This window comes from Aquarana catesbeiana, linkage group LG11 (genome assembly GCF_042186555.1).
Source record: "Aquarana catesbeiana isolate 2022-GZ linkage group LG11, ASM4218655v1, whole genome shotgun sequence".
Classification (NCBI taxonomy): Eukaryota; Metazoa; Chordata; class Amphibia; order Anura; family Ranidae; genus Aquarana; species Aquarana catesbeiana.
In genome coordinates, this window is record NC_133334.1 from 274077462 (window position 1) to 274098018 (window position 20557).

The following is a 20557-nucleotide window of genomic DNA, read 5'->3' on the forward strand; positions in this document are numbered from 1 at the left end:
CACCTGTGCATCCCGTGCAGACAAGACACGGCCCTCACACAGGTGTACGCTTTAGGTCACAGGTATCAAAATTGGCGTCCCTCCAGCTGTTGTGGAACTACAAGTCCCATGAGGCGTTGCAAGACTGACAGTTACAAGCATGATGGGACTTGTAGTTCTGCAACAGCTGGAGGGCCGCCAATTTTGATACCCCCTGCTTTAAGTGATTGTAAACCCCTTCCGTATACTCTGGTCTCAGATGATAGACAGAGATGTAACAAATCCCCCTACGTAGGTTGTACCTGTTCATCTGCAGACTTCTATTCATCCGTTCAAAGTCCAGAATTTATAAAGCTTGTCTGAGCTGTCAAAAAAAAAATGGTGGGTGAAGAGCTGAGGTTAAACTCTGCATAGCTCAGTAAAGAGAGCTCTGAGAGCTGGTTGGAAGGGACACCCCCCACCCCCTTCTCATAGGACACAGAAACAGAGCTGAGGCTGTCAATTAGCTGGAGCTCCTCTCCCCGTCACCATTTTTCTCTTGGTGTCAGGAAAACTTGTCAGAAGTGACTCACGCTGATAGCGGAGAGGAAGGAGGCAGCAGATACAAATGACCCTTAGTGCTCTGGGCTGAGACAAGTACACACTATAGAGGGATATGCTTTGTTCATCTTTCACATCTGAGGTTTACAACCACTTTTAAGTACACCCATGTGAACGATGCCTTACAAACAGAGGCGCACGATTACAAGGAATTGTGACATAGAGCAGGAGTTATGCTGGATATGGCTGCACTGCAGCAATCTATAAACCGTGTAAACTACTTCCTACATTGATTCTCATTGACAACAACATAACACGCTTATAATTGAGTTGTAAAGCATTTTTAATGTTTCATAAATGTTATTCCCTCTCCAGAGATCCGCATGCAGGAAATGGTCTCTATGGGTGTTGGCAACAAGCCGTTCTTGGACATAAAGCCAAGTGACGCAGCCATAAACAACCGCGCTATTGATTACATCATGAAAGGCAGAGGTAAGACATGATGTTCCCTCTCTACCTCTTTAGGCAGCGGGACTCACATGATCATCTTTTAATTTATCTTTCCCTTTGAAAGTACTACCATTTAATATCAACAACGCCTTCACGAGCGCAGCAGAAAATGTCTACATTCCCCCTCTAGCTCCAGAGATCAAAAAAAAAAAAAAAAAAGACCCACAATACAGCTTGATCAAATAGGAAAGTTATTTTGGTAAGAATGTTATTACAGGCAGTACAAAATCCACAGGAATGTCGTGAACTTTATCAACTCCACTTCTATTCTCACATTAGTAACCGGTCTTTAAATCAGAATTTGGGGATAAGCAAACATTGTAAATACACATTTATCGTGTGTGTACTCTTCTTGGATCTCGGTGAGCTTTGTGTATTTCTCCCAGATCTGTGCAGTAATCCAGTGTGAGACTTCCTGTAATAAAGACCGCTCACTGCTGCTCTCCTTGTGCAGGGTGACTGGTCTGGTCTCCGCCCCCCTCCTGTAGTATTCTGCATGCAGCCTGTATAGGGTGGAGCCTGCTGGGCCCCTCCCACAGCTCTGCTCTCTCCTTGTGCAGGGTGACTATTCTTGTCTCCGCCCCTTCCTGTAGTTTTCTGCAGGCAGCCTGTATTGGGTGGAGCCTGCTGGGCCCCTCCCACAGCTCTGTTCTCTCGCTCCCTCCTTGTTTTGGGGACTGGTCTTGTCTCCGCCCCCTCCTGTAGTATTCTGCAGGCAGCCTGTAGAGGGTGGAGCCTGCTGGGCCCCTCCCACAGCTCTGCTCTCTCCTTGTGCAGGGTGACTGGTCTTGTCTCTGCCCCTTCCTGTAGTTTTCTGCAGGCAGCCTGTATTGGGTGGAGCCTGCTGGGCCCCTCCCACAGCTCTGCTCTCTCTCTCTCCTTGTTTTGGGGACTGGTCTTGTCTCCGCCCCCGCCTGTAGTATTCTGCAGGCAGCCTGTATTGGGTGGAGCCTACTGGGCCCCTCCCACAGCTCTGCTCTCTCCTTGTGCAGGGTGACTGGTCTTGTCTCCGCCCCTTCCTGTAGTTTTCTGCAGGCAGCCTGTATTGGGTGGAGCCTGCTGAGCCCATCCCACAGCTCTACACTCTCTCGCTCTCCTTGTTTTGGGGACTGGTCTTGTCTCCGCCCCCTTCCTGTAGTTTTATGCACATTCTGTATGTAGCACAGTGATGATGTCACTGCTACTTTTACAAGTTAATACCCAACTTTGCAAAGGCAAATGGTGCACACTAAATGGATTTGTATCCTTTTGTGGCTATTGAGGAATATATTTGAATGAGCTTTTTGTGACTGAAGTTAATTGATAAATACAAAGGCTTATTCAGTGTAAGGACCATCAATCCTGTGACTGGCAGGAGCTTTTCCTCGACAGGATCACGAAACGTTGCCACAAAATACTCACACTTGCTTCCACGTGTCGCTTCCTCACCAGGTTGATGAGGTAAGTGTTGGTTCCTCACTGTCTGTAACACTGCACACTGTACTTTGCCAGTGAAGGAGTGAAATCACGCTCATCCAGCCTATGAGGGAGCAACACATGGAAGTATTCACTTCCCCATTTAAAGGGCGAGTTCACCTTTTGGGAAAATATAATAAATGCACAAATTTTTGCAGGAAACAAATGTGCATTTCTCCAACCCCCCCCCCCCCCCGAAAGCCTGCAATGCATCTGTGATCAGTGGACCAGGGGTGCAATGTCGGGCTCCTTCAGACAAGCGCTACACCAGAGATATGCAATTAGCGGACCTCCAGCTGTTGCAAAACTACAAGTCCCATCATGCCTCTGCCTCTGGGTGTCATGCTTGTGGCTGTCAGAGTCTTGCTATGCCTCATGGGACTTGTAGTTCTGCAACAGCTGGAGGTCCACTAATTGCATATCCCTGCCCTACACCAATGTTTCTCAACTCCCGTCCTCAAGTACCACCAACAGGCCATGTTTTCAGGCTTTCCATTATTTTGCAGAGGTGATTTGATCAGTTTCGCTGCCTTAGTAATTACCACAGCTGTTTCATCTGAGGGAAATCCTGAAAACATGACCTGTTTGGGGGGGGGGGGGGGGGGGGGGTACACTTGAGGACTGGATTTGGGAAACATTGCCCCATACACTACAGCCCCTACCTTCATACGGACTGACTGTTTTCAAATTGCAGGGCTTGCAAATGAACTACGAGGGCGCTCATCGGTGCCCCCTCGCAGTTCATTGAGTACTACAGGCCATTAGCCAGAGTGGCTGTTGGTACTTGTAGTTCTCTCATTTTATAGATCACTGTGAATGAATGATGGGGCTGTGACAGTGGGTGCGGGAAGCAGATCCCCCGCCTGCTGTTGCAGGAAGGGAAGGGGATCAGGGGTGCAGGTCTGGAGTCTGAAAATATGGGTGTAACATGATCAGAAAGGTGAATTTATCCTTTAAGTTCACTTAGCAATCCAGTGGTTGCCACACAACTGCTGTAAAGAGGAAAGTGAAAGGACAACTATGGAGAAAGAGGTGGTTATGTGTTTAGTCAGATAAACCTGGTGTTGTTTCCCTGGCTTCAGTTGGGTTTTAAAGAGTTGGGTTCACCTTTGCCAGTAATGGCTGGGAGAATCTTTAACATTGGATGATGCCATCTCTGGGAGTTTTCAGCCAGGCTTTGAAAGGTACTCAAATGGGCCCTACACCCATAGCAAGGGTATTATTCAACTGCACAGTTTTCATCTAATCGCCTCTTACCTGCATAGGCAGCTTTGGGTACAGCTGAACTAACCCTTTAAGCCAAGAACCAGGAGTCCATTAATCTTTGCTTTATCAATCTAATCCATTTCCTTGTTTTCAGGGGCCAGAACTCGAGCCTCCATCGCCGTATCTTTGTTTGACCACTCGGACCCTTATAAAAGGACCCAGGCACCCATCACTTGCAACTCTGTGCCTTCTGCCTGTGGACCCTCCTCTGCTTCATTGTTGGGACCTCTGAACCTGCACATGTATGTGAACCAGACCCTTCTGCCTGGAGTTCTTTCTGCCAACAGGCCCTTTGAGACCAGCAGCTGCCTGGAGGAAGATGAGCTGGAGAACGAGACAAGCTGCAGTCAGCCTTCCATGAGTATGTGTGGTGCTACGGCTTCAATGTTGTACCTTTTTTGTAACAAGCAGGTTTAGGGGAATAGGTAATAAGATTGTGTTCATTTCCAGCTACAGAGAGTTCGGAGTCTTCGCAATGCATGTCTGGAGGCGGCTCCAGCGGATCGGATAGCGGCTGTGTCTCTGGAATTCCCCAGGACAATCTTTCGGAAGATGCTACCTCTCCCTGCGACCCCTCAGCCCAGTACACCTTTCCTGAGAGGAGGAGCAGTTCTGGCGTCGTCTCCCCGGTCGTGGAAAAATCCAGGTTTCTCAACCGGCAGTACATTTCTGCAGTAAGTACCAGTACTTTCTTGTAGCACATACGGTACATATTGCAATAATTTGTTACTCCTGATGTCATTTAAAGGGAATGTATAGGTGTGTTTTTTGTTTTTTTTTTAAATATACTTTGTTAATTGGGTTCTGTCACATGCAACCATCAGCATGCATGCTAATTACCCATTTAGTACATGTGGCAGATGAAGCTTTTCTCATGCTGTGCGGTGAGCACATTGCCCTTCTGTCCTGGAGCCCTCGTTCACATTGAACGTGGCTTTGAAATCGTGTGATTTCAAAGCCGTATTTTAGTCCGACTTCAGGGGGGGGGTGGCGGGGTGTGACTTGAAAGACATCTGTGCAGGTTCATGTCTATTGAAGTTGCCAAAAGTAGTGCAGGAACTACTTTTGGAAATCGGTGCGGCGCTGTAAAGTCGGCGTCACACCGATTTGGGACGCTCCCATTGCTGGCAATAGGCTGTGATCTGACCTGTCAATGAGGGGGGGGAGGTGTATCTGCCCAAGCATTGGATGTACAATTTTTACTATACTTCTCCCAGCAGGCTCCATATTACTGGCGCAGGCAAGTTAAATTGTATAAAGGTAGAATGAAAACATCTCCAAGCTTCTAAACAGGAGATTGGAGTAGAGGGTATAATAAGTGTTACTCAACGCAATTTTATAGAAAAAAATACAAACAGCTTTATTAATACTCTAACATCCTAGAACCAAATCCATATCCTGATTTATATGCACTTTGCATAGATAAAGTGCTTCATCAGGATCCATGTGTCCTTATTGCAGAAGGATATGGAAAACAATACATGATCTACAATAGAAAATACAATATAACATCATTATATACAAACAATGTAATAAATCTATTAGAAGTGTGAGAGGAAGAAAGAAGTTGGAGTCCCGTCCCCCCCCCCCCCCCCCCTATGATGGATTTATTTGTTTATATATAATAATGTTATATTGTATTTTCTATTGTTGATTATGTATTGATTTCCATATCCTTCTCCAAAAAAGGACACATGGATCCTGGTGAAGCATTTTATATATGCGAAACTTGGAGATCTTTTCATTCTAACTCTAAAAAATTAATATATACAGGGATAGTGTACTTTTTATTTATACGCACAGACCCCATTCACATGTATACATAGATATAGGTAAAGTGGTTCTAAAGGCAGAAGTTTTTTTTTTTTTCACCTTTATGCATTTAAAGCGGAGTTCCACCCACAAATTTTCTTTTACATTTTCAGAGTCCTTTATTACTATAAAAAAAATTTTTTTTAACTCACCAGAAATGCCCTGTTGCTAGGTGGTGGCTCCTAATCTGCCACTTCCGGGTCCGCGGTGCTCCCACATCACTTCCTCCCTCACCTGTGCTCCTGGGACATGTGAGTCATCATTTCCCAGGAGGCAGTGGGCAGTACTGTGAGAAAGAAAATCTACGTCCGCCGGAGCATCGCACATGCGCAAGATCGAGAGGTGCATGCTGGTTACCCAGCATGCACCTCTCGATGGCCTATCCAGGAAGAGGTTGCGATTGGGCTTCATATGCCCACACTCATCATGGCAAGGGCCAGAAGAGGATTTTATAAACTTTAAGTATAAAAAAAATTATATGACTCATATACACTAGCAAACATAGATATATTTTATTTACGTTACAAATGAAGTGTGACGGATGACTGTTAAAAAAAAAAAAAGAAAAAAATCATTCTGTGGCCTGGAACTCTGCTTTAAGGGTAAAAAAAAAAAATTAAAAAAAACAACCTTCTGCATGCATTGAACTGAATAATGCTGTATATTGTGGATGTAATGTGTTTCCAGGCAGTGTTAGCCTCGTGGGTTATGTGTTGTAATCCTTTTTAATTTGTGCACCATGTTGGTGTATAATATATCAATCCTCATCCCCTGGTAAGCACCATGTAACAGTATAAAAGGACGCATTGCTGACCGTTCCTAACACCTCGCACTGAACTCACCACTTTCATTTTCAGGGGCTGAAAGTCTAATTGCTCACTAATAGCTGCTTCTCTCCTCAGAATCAAAGCCACATTTCCCTCAGTCCTTCCACCATTGTCTGATCTCCTTCCTAAAACCCGTATTCCAGTAAGTGTTCCTTTTCTGCTTTTAGCTGACTTGGTATGGTGTCCTCTTCCTGGGACCACAATCTATCTATGTGTTTTGTTACCATCACTGAATCTTGTATCTATGGTGCCTAATAAACTGTACAGACTATTAAAAAACTATTTTTACTACAGCAGTAGGCGGTCTTATAGGAATATACCTAGATCATTGGAACATACAATACATCCTGCCGTAGTGTGTAAGAGCTTGGGGCGGAGGTTATATGGGGTTTTAGGCCTTGTTCAGGGTGTACAGCAAGCTTTGAGCTGCTTGGTTCTAAAGCCTTAAGGTTTTTTTTTTTTTTTAACCTTTTAAAGTGGATGTAAACCCGAAATTATTTTTTTTGATATCATACTAAAGAGTATAAGATTTCCTATCATTTGAGCCCAGTCTTGCCACAAAGAGTTACTCCATCTCTGAGCAATCCTCTTCTATTGTTCAGTGAGATAAAACTTGACAAACAGAGGAAAACTTTGTCAAATCCTTCCCCTTGCTGTGAGTGACAGGTGATTTACATATCTCGTGCACTAGCCTAAGACATGCATTATTTTATAATTCCCACCCCCACTCTTCTACTGCTCTGCCAGGATTGGCTGTTCCACACCTCAGCATGATTAGGCATGCTGAAGTCATGTGGTTACTTTCCTGTCTTTTCACTGGATGTTAGAGCCCTTGCACACTGGGGCGGGGGGCGGCGTCGGCGGTAAAACGCCGCTATTATTAGCGGCGTTTTACCGTCGGTATGCGGCCGCTAGTGGGGGCGGTTTTACCCCCCGCTAGCGGCCGAGAAAGGGTTAAATACCACCGCAAAGCGCCTCTACAGAGGCGCATTGCCGGCGGTATAGCCGCGCCGTCCCATTGATTTCAATGGGCAGGAGCGGTAAAGGAGCGGTATACACACCGCTCCGAAGATGCTGCTGGCAGGACTTTTTTTACCGTCCTGCCAGCGCATCGCTCCAGTGTGCAAGCCCTCGGGGCTTGCACACTGGGATGACAGCAGCGGCACTTTCGGGGCGGTTTGCAGGCGCTATTATTAGCGCAATAGCGCCTGCAAACCGCCCCAGTGTGCAAGGGCTCTTAGAGATCATAGCAGAAGTTCAGCGTTAGAAATACACAGGAGAAAATGCATATTGACAAGGGGAGTGTAGAGGTGGGCGGGGAGTCTACTGACATCACGACTCCACCCACCGAGCTCCAGACAACAGGCCCACCCACAGAATCTGCAGTTTATCGGGTCTCATAACAGACAGAGGGGAGACATTTGACAGGTAAAGATACATGCAGGAGGCATGTATATCCTTATAGATAACCCCTATGGAAGTAGTTTAGAAAGGATGACATTGGGTTTACATCCACTTTAAAGACGACCTTTACCCCATTCCACTACTTCCATCCCACTTTTTTGGGGGTTGGTTGTTTTTTGGGAAAAAATGTCCAGCCCTGTCTCCCCATGCACGTCGGTCACCCTAGGTGAATGACGTGCACACTGGCCGCTGTGCCTCCCTGGATCTGCACATCCCATGTCCCGGGAGGCATGGCCTTCCATTCAGAAAAAGGAGAAGGGGGCAGGTCTATCGGCACATCATCGGAAGGCCCGCCCACTGAACCAGGAAGAGACAGTTTTGTGATCATTCAATTTAATGCATTCTCTGCATTAAGGTGAAAAAGGGGGAGAAGCAGTTCTGACATGAATGCCAACTGTCAACACAGGCTTTCGATAAGCCACAAGTACTGCCAAAGCCAACAAGCAGCTTGTTTAAACCACTTCAGCTCTGGAAGATTAACTACCCCCCCCTTCATGACCAGGCCATTTTTTGCGATACAGCACTGCGCTACTTTAACAATTGTGCGGTCGTGCGACGCTGTACCCAAATAAAATGTGTCAATCCCCCCCCCCACAAATAGAGCTTTCTTTTGGTGGTATTTGATCACCTCTGCGGTTTTTAATTTTTTTGTGCTATAAACAAAAAAAGACTGATCGTTTGGGAAAAAAAAAACTAAAAAACGATATTTTTAACTTTCTGCTATAATACGCATTCAATAAAAAAAAAGTAAAAAAAATCTAATTTCTTCATAAATTTAGGCCAATATGTATTCTGCTACATATTTTTGGTAAAAAAAAAAAAAAAATCACAATAAGCGTATATTGATTGGTTTGCGCAAAAGTTATAGCGTCTACAAACTAGGGGATATTTTTATGGCATTTTTATTTTTACTAGTAATAGCGGTGATCAGCGATTTTTAGCGGGATTTTGGCGGACAAATCAGATACTAAAGCCTCGTCGTACACACGATCAGATTTTCCGCAGACAAAGTGTCGGACTTTTGTCCGAAGGGCGTTGGCCAGGAACTTGTATTGCATACAAATGGCAAGCAATTGTCGGCCAACAAACACGAACGTAGTGAAGTACTGCGTGGTTTTTCATCTCTTTAGCTACACACTTTGGGCACCTCCTGCTAATGTTGTGTTTGGTGAGGACTTATTCTGAGCATGCATGTTTGTACATTTGTCTGACGGACTTGTGTACACACGCTCGGAAAATCCGACAACAGACCGTTATCCGCAGAAAATTTATAAACCTGCCATCCAACATTTGTAAGCGGAAAGTTGGCCAAGAATTGTCTGATGGAGCGTACAAACGGTCGTATTCTCCACCAACGGCCTGTCATCACACAATTCCCGTCGGAAAACCCAATCGTGTGTACGAGCCTTTAGCGACACTTTTTTGGGGGACCAGTGACCTTATTAGTGATGACCTTAGTGGCCTGACCCTCTCTCTAGAAGCCATGATCTGTGAGTATGGGGGGATTAAATCTCTCACACTGACCCTCTTTCCTCTATTGTAGGTATGAACAGGTTTCCAGTTATCTGAGATTTGCCGGATTTGAACTCCAGGCCTCCGGATCCCAACAACGTTTCTATGTTCTAACCGCTTTGTTAGCGACTTGTTAATGTGTAATATTTCTCTATTCCTGTATATAGTTTAATATACCAGCAGCCACCGTGCTTATGCTGCATGGTGATGAGTTTTCCCGTTAAGCTGCACAGTTTGTAAAGTTTATTGAAGAAGACATTTTTGCAAGATATGTATTTAAATAACATTTTATGTCCTTTTTTTTTTTTTTTTTTTTTTTTTCATGTTGAACTGGAATTTTGATGAGTGTCTTATATTTTGTTATAGTTTTTTTTCCCAAACTAGAAATAATTTATTTACTGGAGATACTGAAATCTGAATAAACAGATTTATTTCAGTTCTTGCAGATTTGAGTTTGTAGGTTATTTAGTAACTTTTCATAAGTTCCATCCTGTGTGTGTGTTTAGATCTGGTGTGTGAAAAAGCCCAACAAGGGGGCTGATGCTTCATTTGTTCATTCCGGGTAAAAAAAAAAGCAAAACATGTCGATGGGCCAACCTTGGACCTGTGCAGACACACCAATCAGGCGAGTAGATCATTTGGAGTCTTGTTCTTACAAAATTTGAATGGGGTGTCTACATGGGACATAAAAATGCACACGCATGCTGATTTACTAAAACTGGAGAGTGCAAAATCTGGTGCAGCTGTGCATAGAAACCAATCAGCTTCCAGATTTTAGCCCACGTTCACAGTGAATGCGGGTTTGAAATCGTGTGAGTTCAGCTGAAGTCGCACGATTTCAAACCAGCATTTCAGTTGGACTTCGGGGGCGATTTGAGAGACATCGGTGCGGGTTCATGCACAGGTGTCTATTGAAATCGCCCCCGAAGTCACCAAAAGTAGCGCAGGAACTACTTTTGGAAATCGGTGCGGCGCCACACCGATACGAACAGTGCCGTTTCCGGCAAGAGGCTCCGATTTGGCATCCAATGTGAATGTAGGCTTATTGTTAAAAGCTTAAAGGGGTTGTAAACCCTCGTGGTTTTTTTTTTTTTTTTTTCACCCTAATGCATCCTATGCATTAAGGTGAAACATTTTCTGACACTGCCCATTTTACTCACCTGAGTCTGTTTGTTCCCTCAGCGGAGACACGCTCTTCCTCTCAGCCCGGGGTTCTCGGCTCTTGATTGGATAAATTGATAGCAGCGGGAGCCAACGGCTGTGCTGCTATCAATCAAATCCAAAGGCGCTGGGGGGCGAGTCCGGCATTCTGTGTCAATAGATGCAAATGCTGGACTCGGGAGCGCCGCCCGCAAGGTAACCCCCAGGGAGAGTGCTTCTCCCAGGGCGTTTACTGATATGGGGAGGGGCCGCCGGGGGACCCCAGAAGACGGTGATTGGGGCCACTCAGTGCAAAACGAACTGCACAGTGGAGGAAAGTATAACATGTTTGTAAACTCTTGATTTTGCACTCTCCAGTTTTAGTAAATCAACCCCAAAGTGCCTGTGTTCATGCGTTGGTTAGATCTTTTGCTTGCTGTCCAATTTTTAGGGGTACTTTAGCATATATACCTTCCATGAACTCAAAGCAAATATGCACTTTGCGCATGCAGAGTTTATATCTATGTCCCCCTCGTTCCAACAGCAGATTAATTCCAGGAATTCAGCCACTTTGTAAAAAGTGAAGGCACACTATGAGTTCGGTTTAGACGATGTCATGCACTTCCTTGGACTTGTCTCTATTATTTATATCTGAGAGCTCTGTGGGCTCTGCTGGAGCACAAACACTGACACTCAGGGCTGTGAGAGGCACACAGAGCAAATCTGTTCCCACATCCCCCTCTGCAGCCCATTCAGAGAGGCCTTTGTATTTTGTGAATAAATTCACATAATACAAAGGCTTCTGTGATTGGGCAGGAGGAGCGGAGGGGCAGGCAAAACAGTTGCCGCAACTCTAATGCTGAAGATGCTTGCACCTGAAAGACCAGTGTCAGGCTCCTGGAAATACAGCAATAAATCTGACATGTAAATAATGGAGATAAGCCCAGGAGATGTCATGCAGCTCCTTGGACTTAACTCGTAGTGTGTCTTCACTTTTTTTTTTTTTTACACAAATCAGCTGAATTCCTGGAATTCATCTTTTAACTTTTCTTTCAATCCTGGCACTCTGCCAGGCTACAGAAAATAAAAACTAACACGTCCAGGTATAGAAGAGCATGTAACTTGCTCAGCCTTTCTCATTATGGCCTAGCGCTGTTATGTGGGGCCTGGATGAAGTTCTCACCCCTATGAAAGCTCCAGCTACAGGGGCTTCCTTCTCTCACTCCCAGTGGCTGAAGGGAGGAAATCAAGACCTTTGTGTGCTGCTGGGGAGGAGGCATTAAACTGACAGCAGATAGTAGTGAAATATAGGCATTTAAAGCCCCACTCCATGCAGAAAAAATAATGATCCCTTTAAGTTGGGCTGTGCCTACACCACAAGGGTTAATAACTCGTTTTTGTCAAGGGGACAAAATTGTTTTACTTACCTGATCCTTCACTCCCCCCCCATGATCTAGTGGTGGACTTTCCACCATCCTCATGTCCAAAGCAGGGCTATACACCCTGCTCTGGTTTTGATGTCGGCAATCTGGAGTGCGAGGGTGCAGAAGCCGCGGGGAGGATCATAGTAAGTCTATTTCCTTTTATTGTTCCCCTAGATATAAACGAGCGAGTAACCCTTGCAGTGGCGAGTCAGCCCCACTGCAAGGGATAATTTTTTATTTGCCCAAAGATGAGCTTTGAAAAAGTATGTCTTCCAGAACAGGGGTGTGCAATATGCAAATCCTCACTTTGGCCTGTTTCACACGGGCTTCAGCTTGTATAAGAGCAGTGTGAACGGCAAGCTTTGACGAGGCATCTACGGAGCTTTCAGGAAGCTTTGAAGTTTTTAAGGTACCATTCAGCTCCAGCTTGTAAATATTGAACACAGAGCCTAATGGGAGTGCTGATTGCCACTTAATAAGCTGCTGGCAGGCTTCAGCACTTTTTGGAGCTGGTTGAAAGCCTGCTAGCAGCTTGTATAAAGTGGCAATCAGCACTCCAATTAGGCTCTGTGTTCAACATTTACAGGCTGGAGCTGAATGGTACTTTAAAAGCTTCAGCAAAGGAAGTAAACACTGCTTTTTTTCTTACCTGCAAAGTAAAGGCATAATGTGCTAGTATTCAACACATACTAGCACATTATGTCACACTTACCTGCAACACGAAGCCCTCACTGTCCCTGCTCGAGGCTGCATCCATCTTCGTGTGTCTTCCTTCCGGGTCCACAGACTCCGGCTGTGTGACTGGCTGTAGCCACGTGACGTCACTCCCGCGCATCCACCAGTCACGGCGCAGGCTTCTGAAGAAATGGTACAGGTGGCCGTTCCTTCAGAGCGCATGCACCAATGACGTAATGGGCGATGTATACAGTAAATATCTCCTAAACTGCGCCAGTTTAGGAGATATCTACAGTACCTATAGGTAAGCCTTATTATAGCCTTACCTATAGGTACAAACAATAAATGGGACTTGACTTCCTTTTTAAGAGGTAACATTTGAGCTGCACACAGATGTGCGGATTGAGCGTCCTGCATTTTTTGGGGAGCCACAGAAGAAAACAAAAATACTTTCAGGTTCCTGCATCTGTCTGCTTTCACTATGTCCTCCAGGAGGCCCAGAACCCTGGGACATGCCGGAACCAAAACACCAACTTTTCATCGATTGGTACTGGGACACAATGTCTGGTGTACCCGGCAATAGGTTGCTGAGGCATTCCCATGATAGGATAAGACTTGCTTTATCTCCGATCTACAGGAAAGTTGGTTTAAACATACTGTACCTAGCCCTGGATGTACTGGAACCGCATAGGTACCAACACCTTGTGCCACTTCACAATAGGGTCATATTAACTGAGATAGATTGAAAAAAAAGGGCCACCTTAAAGAACAATGCCATTTATTACACACCATTATTAAACTTGGCACAAGAAAAAAAGCAGTTTGTTTTTTTAGTAATTCATAAAGTTACATTCTCATTAAACATAACCAGACTCTCGCTCTATGCTTGAACCTAATTGTCTTTAACAATCCTAACATTTCTACGACCTTTTTGTAACCTTTTGAAACACATGAATCTGACTTAACTGTTGCATCAGCTCAGGACTTTTCTTAGAGAACAGCACGAGGCAGACTTGTGACACCGCTTCTGGAGCATTGCTGTAATGCACTGGCTGAGTCTCCTGGCATATGGCAGGGTAAGCTGGAAAAATAAAAATCCATCATAGGTTGAATTTACATATGAACAGTTATGTATTGTGTATGGAAACTTTCTACTGCTCTGCCTAAAAACAGTTAGGGGTACATTTAGACATCCGTAAATCCAATCCATGGAAGCAATGCCTCCTCCCTGCCTATTTTTTTTTTTTTTTCCAAAACAAAGTGGTGTTTTATTAGAAGAGTAGGTTGCATACAGTGCATATTTAGACAGCGGTATTTAAACAGTTTGATCAATATACATTTGACATCGATATATAGGAAGAGGTAGCAGGGGAAGTGTACAGGCATAGTATGTGGTATTAAGTAAAACAATGTGTTGTACAACAGGTCAATATTGCATATTCATTAACCATTATATCCATAATGTTCATCAATTTGTATATTTTGGGTATTCATTCAGCTAATGCATTACATGTTGAGGCGTTACCTATCCAGGTGTCCCAAATTTTACTATATTTTGCAGGGCAACCCCTATGAACATATATTTCTTTCTTGTACGGTAAGACATTATTTATGGCTAAAATCCATTCCTGAAGTGTCGGGGATATGGGCTGTAGCCATTTCCTGGCTATCAGTAGTCTGGCCGTGAAAAGTGTTTCTTGGAGAAAGATCTTATGAAATTTATCTGAATCAGGATCTGGGAATATTCCCAGCAGACATTGTTTGGGGCATAGTGTGAGGGGGGAACCCATTTCGTCGTGGATAAATTTCACAATTTGAGACCAATAATCCTGTATTGCTGGACACGACCAGAGAAGATGGAAGAAAGTGCTAGAGGAGCCGTCACACCTAGGACACCGCGGGTTCTGGTTGGGTTTAAATTTAGCCAGACGGAGGGGAGTCATGTATGTCCTGTGCATAATGTAAAGTTGTGTAAGGCGGTCTGATAACTTTGTGGAGACTTTTTTGCAAGTATCCAAGGCATCTTCCCATTCATCATCCTCCAACTCGCCTATATCTTCAGACCAGGGTATTTTTAGTCTATATGCAATGTGCACCGCTGTGGGTCTTAATAAGGAATTGTAAAATCCTGATATCAGTTTACGATGGTCTGAATCTAGCATAATATAGATCACATCTAGCTGTTCCAACGTTGGGGGACCATCGCCAAATTGCGCTCTTAGGGCGTGCCGGAGTTGCAGGTAACGAAAATGCATATTGTTAGGGAGGTTGAATTCCTCCTTAAGTTGTTGGAATGATTTTAGTGTATTGTCAGCATAAACATCTGACAAGAACCCCACTCCATGGTCCAACCATAATTCGTGACCCGGCACCTCCAGCAGTTCCCCCAAGCTCGGGTTATTCCATAGAGGGGTATGAGAGTGTATAGCTGGTATTTTGAGTTTTCGTTGTATCACTTCCCATACTCTGCAATGGTGATACAGCAACCCTTTCTTATTATCTATTTTACTAGTACCTCGAAATAGGATCTGGAAGGGGTGTGTGAATCTATGTCCTAGGGGAGAGTTCATAAGGGATAGGTATCGTTCCTTATCATGCTTATCTAAGTGGAAGAAGTGGGATAGCTGTGCCGCTAAATAGTATAAGTTGAAGTCAGGTAATGCCAGTCCCCCCAACTCCGAGGGGTTTTTCAGAGCTTGCCAGGACAATTTGTGGCGGCTCGATCCCCAAACAAAGGAGTTAAGGATGGTCTCGATGGATTTAAATATCCTTAATGGGATATACTGTGGGGTGTGCCAAAGGACGTATAGGAACTTGGGGAGAAGCACCATCTTAATTAGGTTCACCCGACCCATCACCCCAAGTGGTAATTTAGCCCAACTTTGAGTTTTGGATTTCAAGGTAGTTATTAAGGGTTCTATGTTAAGGCGAATAAAGTCTTCCGGGGAGCGGGTCACCACGATTCCCAGGTATGTCATGGTACTGACTCTGACAAGTGGGGAGTTGGCCTGCAGTTCAGTGGGGGCACTTATGTCTAGTGGGAGGATTTGGGATTTATCCCAGTTTATTTTTAAGCCCGAGTATTTACCAAATTTTTTGATCACCTCTAGAGCCACCTGTAAGGAGGGGCCGGCGTCCGATAGGTATAGTAGCATGTCGTCCGCATAGAGACGGACTTTTTCCAGTATGTTTCCCCTGCTCAGTCCCCGAATACCTGGGTGGGTCCTAAGGGAGGAGGCAAGGGGTTCCACCGCAAGTGCGTATAGCAGGGGAGAGAGTGGGCATCCCTGCCTCGTTCCCCTGGATAGAGGGAAAAAAGTGGAGGTTTTGCCATTAACCAAGACCCTGGCGCGTGGGTTCTGGTACAACAACCTGATCCATTTAATGAACCTAGGCCCAAAACCAAATTTGGCAAGGCATTCCCAAAGGTATATCCATTCAACAGAGTCGAACGCCTTTGCGGCGTCAAGAGACACCACGACTCTGGAGCCTAGAGAATCATGGTTGGCCTGGATATTCATGTGAAGTCTGCGTAAGTTGTACGCCGTGTTCTTAGCTGGCATGAACCCAGTTTGATCTGGATGGATCAATGTATGGATCACGCTATTCAGACGGAGCGACAGGGCCTTGGCCAAAATTTTGATGTCCAATTGAAGAAGAGAAATCGGGCGATAGGACTCTGGGTATTCTAGGTTCTTGCCCGGTTTAGGGATTAGTACAATATTTGCTTCTGACATGGAAGGGGGTAAACTCTCGGAATCAAATATATGTTGGAACAGTTCATGAAGTTTGGGAGTTAAACATTCACTATAGGCCGTATAAAATTCCAAGGGCAACCCATCTGCACCAGGAGCTTTGGATGGACTGAGCATAGAGATCGCCTTGGTTATTTCAATTTCAGTAAGGGGAGCCTCTAATGTCTCCACCTGGGCTGGGGTTAGGGTAGGTAATTCTATATCTGACAGTAGTGAGATAATTTCCTCTGTGGGGTTATTCACGGTAGATGAATATAAAGACTCAAAGAATAGCCGAAATTCTTCAGATACCAGCCCAGGGTCGGTCACCAGATTGCCATCAGTGGTCCGAAGTGAAACTACCGTAGGGGGTCTATGATCTAGATGTGCTAGATACGCCAACAGGCGGCCCGCCCTTTCCCCGCATTCATAGTGTCTTTGTTTGCTATAATAGATTTTCCTATCAGCCTTTTCAAAGTGCAGGTTGTTGACTACCCTAGCCTGCAGTTTCATTAGATCTGCCGTGAGCGGTGAGGGGTTATCTGTGAAGTTCTTTTCAGCTTCGATTAAAGATTGTTCTGCTTGTTGGAGGATTCGGGAAGACGCCTTGCGGTGACGTGAGATGCGGTGGGAAAGGACCAGGCGGGCGTGGGATTTAAAAGAATCCCATACTGTGCCAAAGGGTACTGTACCCCTATTCGTCTGGAAATAAAACTCCCACTCATCAACAGCCTCTTCTAGGTCTGGGATTGCCGTCAACCAGAAGGGATTCAATCGCCAGTTGTATGTTGATGGGGGTGAGTCAATGTTGAGTTTAATCCAGTAGGGGGCATGGTCTGATAAAATACGGGGACTGAAACCCACCTCTCCCAGTAAGGGTAAGATAGTGCGAGATATCAAAATCAAATCTATACGGGACATGGCATTATGTGATGCAGAGAAGCATGAATATATCCTAGTGAGCGGGTTACGATGTCTCCATGTATCCACTAGTGCCAGGTCTGTAAGGGTTTTGCCAAATCTGGTGTCTGCCTGAGGGGGGTCAACTTGGGATGATGTGGAGATACGGTCTAATTCCCTGTTCATTACATTATTAAAGTCGCCAAGCCACACAGCAGGCACGGTAGGGAATTGGGACATAAACGCTATTCCTTCATGTATTGCACCGAATTGAAAGGGAGGGGGTACATAAAATGCCAGTATAAGTATTTCTAACCCATTCATTTTGGCGTGCAAAAATAAAAATCTGCCCTGGGGGTCAGATCTGAGGGTCAGCAACACAAATTGCACTGTTTTTGCTATCAATATTGCTATACCTCTGGAGTTAGCCGTATAGGGAGCTTGATACAACCATCCCACCCAGGGCTTCTTGAGTGACATCTGAAGTTGGCCTGTAAGGTGGGTTTCTACCAGTACCATGAGGCCTGCCGACTGTGATTTGAGGAAAGCTAGGACTGCAGTCCGTTTAGCTTTAGCTCTAATACCTCTCACATTCCAAGTGATGCATTTAATTTCCGACATAATGTTTACCCTGGTAGAAGCCTATACCAGGAGTTCGCTGTCCAGGGCGCCGCAGACCGCCCCAAAATCGGGGGAGTCCACAGCGTCTCCCAGCAACTTCCGTGGGCCCCGCGAGGCGGGACAGCCAACTCCATGCAGGTTTGACAAATTTCTAGGTTGCATATAGCTCTAGTTCGCTGTATTATTATTCCTTGTACATATAAACACCTGTCACTGTTACTCTTCAGTAAGTGATTTATAGGACAAACACCAACCCAATCAGAACAGTTCGATTGGGATTGTAAAAACACGCCAGAGTGCCTGGGTAGACAATGCATCCAGTGTATAACAAATGCAGTTTGTCGAGACCAGGCAGACCAGGGAAACCAACTTGTGAACATAAAAAAATAAACGTTGCATTGAAATTGAAAAATAGCGGGTTCCATGTAGAAACCCGTGTCTAGTAGGGCGAAACTTCGCTGTAAAACGAACAGTGGCAGCAAGGGGGGGGACTACTGGAAAAGAAAGCCTAGTGTCCAGAGTCCTCTTTTGTAAGTGTCACCTCGGGTTAACCCTTGCCATAAGGATTGATATATTTGAGTTCAGCTGCTTGTTTACACGCTGGGTATCTGATCGAATCTCTTCCGAATGAAGGGAGGACATTGCACTCCTGGCTGGGGGTGTGTGTGCACCCAATATTGAGGTGCAAGGATAAGTTCTAGGGCAAAGAGTGGTGGTGGGACAAAAAAGCAGGAGGGTCCCTGAGACTTGAGGGGGAGGGAGACTGATGCACGGGTGGTAAAACAGCAAGGTAGGGGTTGACGTTGCTATTACAGTACCTGAGTGAGGTAGTTGTTCCTGTTAATTCCTGTGACGCTGTAAGTGTTGTAGCTGGCAGATGTCCCTCCGTGCATGTGGTGGCGTAGGCAGGGGTTTGAGATAGATTGAGTGGGGTCAGGCGGGCTCGCGCTCCGGCGCTGCCTTATCTTCCAGCCAGGCAAACACTGCGTCTGGTGTATCAAAAAAGTGAGCACGATCTTCACCGACCACTCGCAACCTCGCAGGAAAGAGCATCGCATAGGTGTAGTGGCGAAGCCGGAGTTGGCGCTTGGCTTCGGCGAACAGTGCCCTCTTCTTCTGAACATCTGCAGAGAAGTCCGGGAATACTTTGATCTCGGTGTTCTTGAAGGGTATGTTGCCTTTAAGCCTAGTGAGCCTGAGGACCGCGTCCCGATCCCTAAAGTTAAGCAGTTTGGCGATGAATGTCCTCGGTGGTGCACCTGGGGGAGGAGGTTTCGCCGCCAGTCTGTGTGCCCGCTCCACCACGAATGAAGTGGAAAACTCAGTCCTCCCGAAGGTGTTGATTAGGAGGTTTTCCAGGAAGGAAGGCGGATCAGGGCCCTCTGACCCTTCTGGCAGACCAATGAACCGCAGGTTGCACCTGCGTAAGCGGTTCTCCATGTCGTCCTGCTTAGCAAGAACCATGGAAAGCTGATGTTGCAAGCGCTCAGTGTGGTTTTGTAGGGGCGGTATCTCATCCTCCATATTACTGATTCGGGTTTCCGTCTCAGTGACCCGATCTCGTAGTTTTTGTAAATCCTGGCGGATTAAGGAGACATCCACCTTTACCTCCTCGATTTTGCTTGTAAGTGTGCTCTTGCAGTCCGCTATGGCCTCAAGCACACGTGCCGTATCTTCTGCAGCCGCTTCTGTATGAGAGAAGGATCCGGCGCCATTTTCTCCTCCGGGCTCCTTGTCTGTGTTGCGGTATTTTGCCAGTTTGGCAGCAGGGTCTGCCTTCTGCTTCGGCGGCGACATGATTCCTGAGTGCAGGGGATTGAACGGAATCCAGCGGTAACCGAAAAAAAGGTAGTTTGAAGGCTAGGATGTATAGATGCGGATTATGGGCAAGCGGAGCTCCCGATTCTCACTCCTTACGCCATGCCAGTCCAGGCCACGCCCCCCTCCCTGCCTATTTTAACTCAATTTTTGCTAACAAACATGCGGCAACCGTGTGCACTGCATGTGGTTTGCAGGGCCTCCCCATTTACTTAAAGGGTAACTCCACTTTCATGGGGGGGAAAAAAAAAAAAAAGCAAATAAAGAAAAAATATTACAGCGCATATAATTGCGACACTAATCATATTGTGATTTAATGTTATTATAAATTGCCTTTCCTTTTTCAATCTGCAGCCGCTGTAGTTTTCTGAGAATGCAATACAATATGGCCACCTGGAGGCGCTCTGTACACAGAATGTGTACTGACCACTCTTTGGAGAGATACTTTCACTAAGAACACGTCTAAAGGGATGCAGGCCCAGTAGATTTCCTCATTAGTGCCCTGCAGCTGCACGCCTGACAGTTAATTATGAAACCACTCCCATTAGACCCACTCAGTACAGAGGCACAGACAAACACACAGGGATTTCTTCAGAATAAGAAAAGGTGGGAATCTGCAACAAAGTTTGTTATAATCCTTGCACTGTACATAGATCACCCAGAGGGGAATGCTTTTTTATTTTCCCCTCAACTAAAGTGGAGTTACGCTGTCAATGCACAGCAAATTTGGACAGTGTTGTAAAAGAAGGGACGTACCTCGATCCAGCACAGTAATGTCTCCTTTGTGCGCTCCTCATCTCTGTACATTTCCAGGGTAAATAGATCCTCTACAAATTGCCTGGCTGGAATCTGACAAGCCTGCAGATTAGTACATAGTATA

General features: G+C 45.5%; 2 protein-coding genes across 3 annotated transcripts in view; one reads left to right on the top strand and one right to left on the bottom strand.

Moving 5' to 3' along the window:
* PLEKHG4 (pleckstrin homology and RhoGEF domain containing G4) overlaps positions 1-9768 on the top strand; it is a 174028-nt gene extending 164260 nt beyond the window's left edge. Inside the window, exons 20-24 of one of the 2 annotated variants that reach the window (XM_073605844.1) lie at positions 895-1011; positions 3845-4111; positions 4201-4424; positions 6465-6531; positions 9397-9768. In XM_073605844.1, coding sequence (XP_073461945.1) covers positions 895-1011; positions 3845-4111; positions 4201-4424; positions 6465-6506 — 650 coding nt within the window. In that variant the 3' untranslated portion in view covers positions 6507-6531; positions 9397-9768. The remainder of the gene's footprint in view (positions 1-894; positions 1012-3844; positions 4112-4200; positions 4425-6464; positions 6532-9396) is intronic. The other variant, XM_073605846.1, reaches the window with a different exon arrangement.
* Positions 9769-13365: 3597 nt separating this feature from the next.
* KCTD19 (potassium channel tetramerization domain containing 19) overlaps positions 13366-20557 on the bottom strand; it is a 44732-nt gene continuing 37540 nt past the window's right edge. The window contains exons 15-16 of the mRNA XM_073603901.1: positions 20434-20535; positions 13366-13685 (exon numbers count right to left, since the gene is read on the bottom strand). Coding sequence (XP_073460002.1) covers positions 13578-13685; positions 20434-20535 — 210 coding nt within the window. The 3' untranslated portion in view covers positions 13366-13577. The remainder of the gene's footprint in view (positions 13686-20433; positions 20536-20557) is intronic.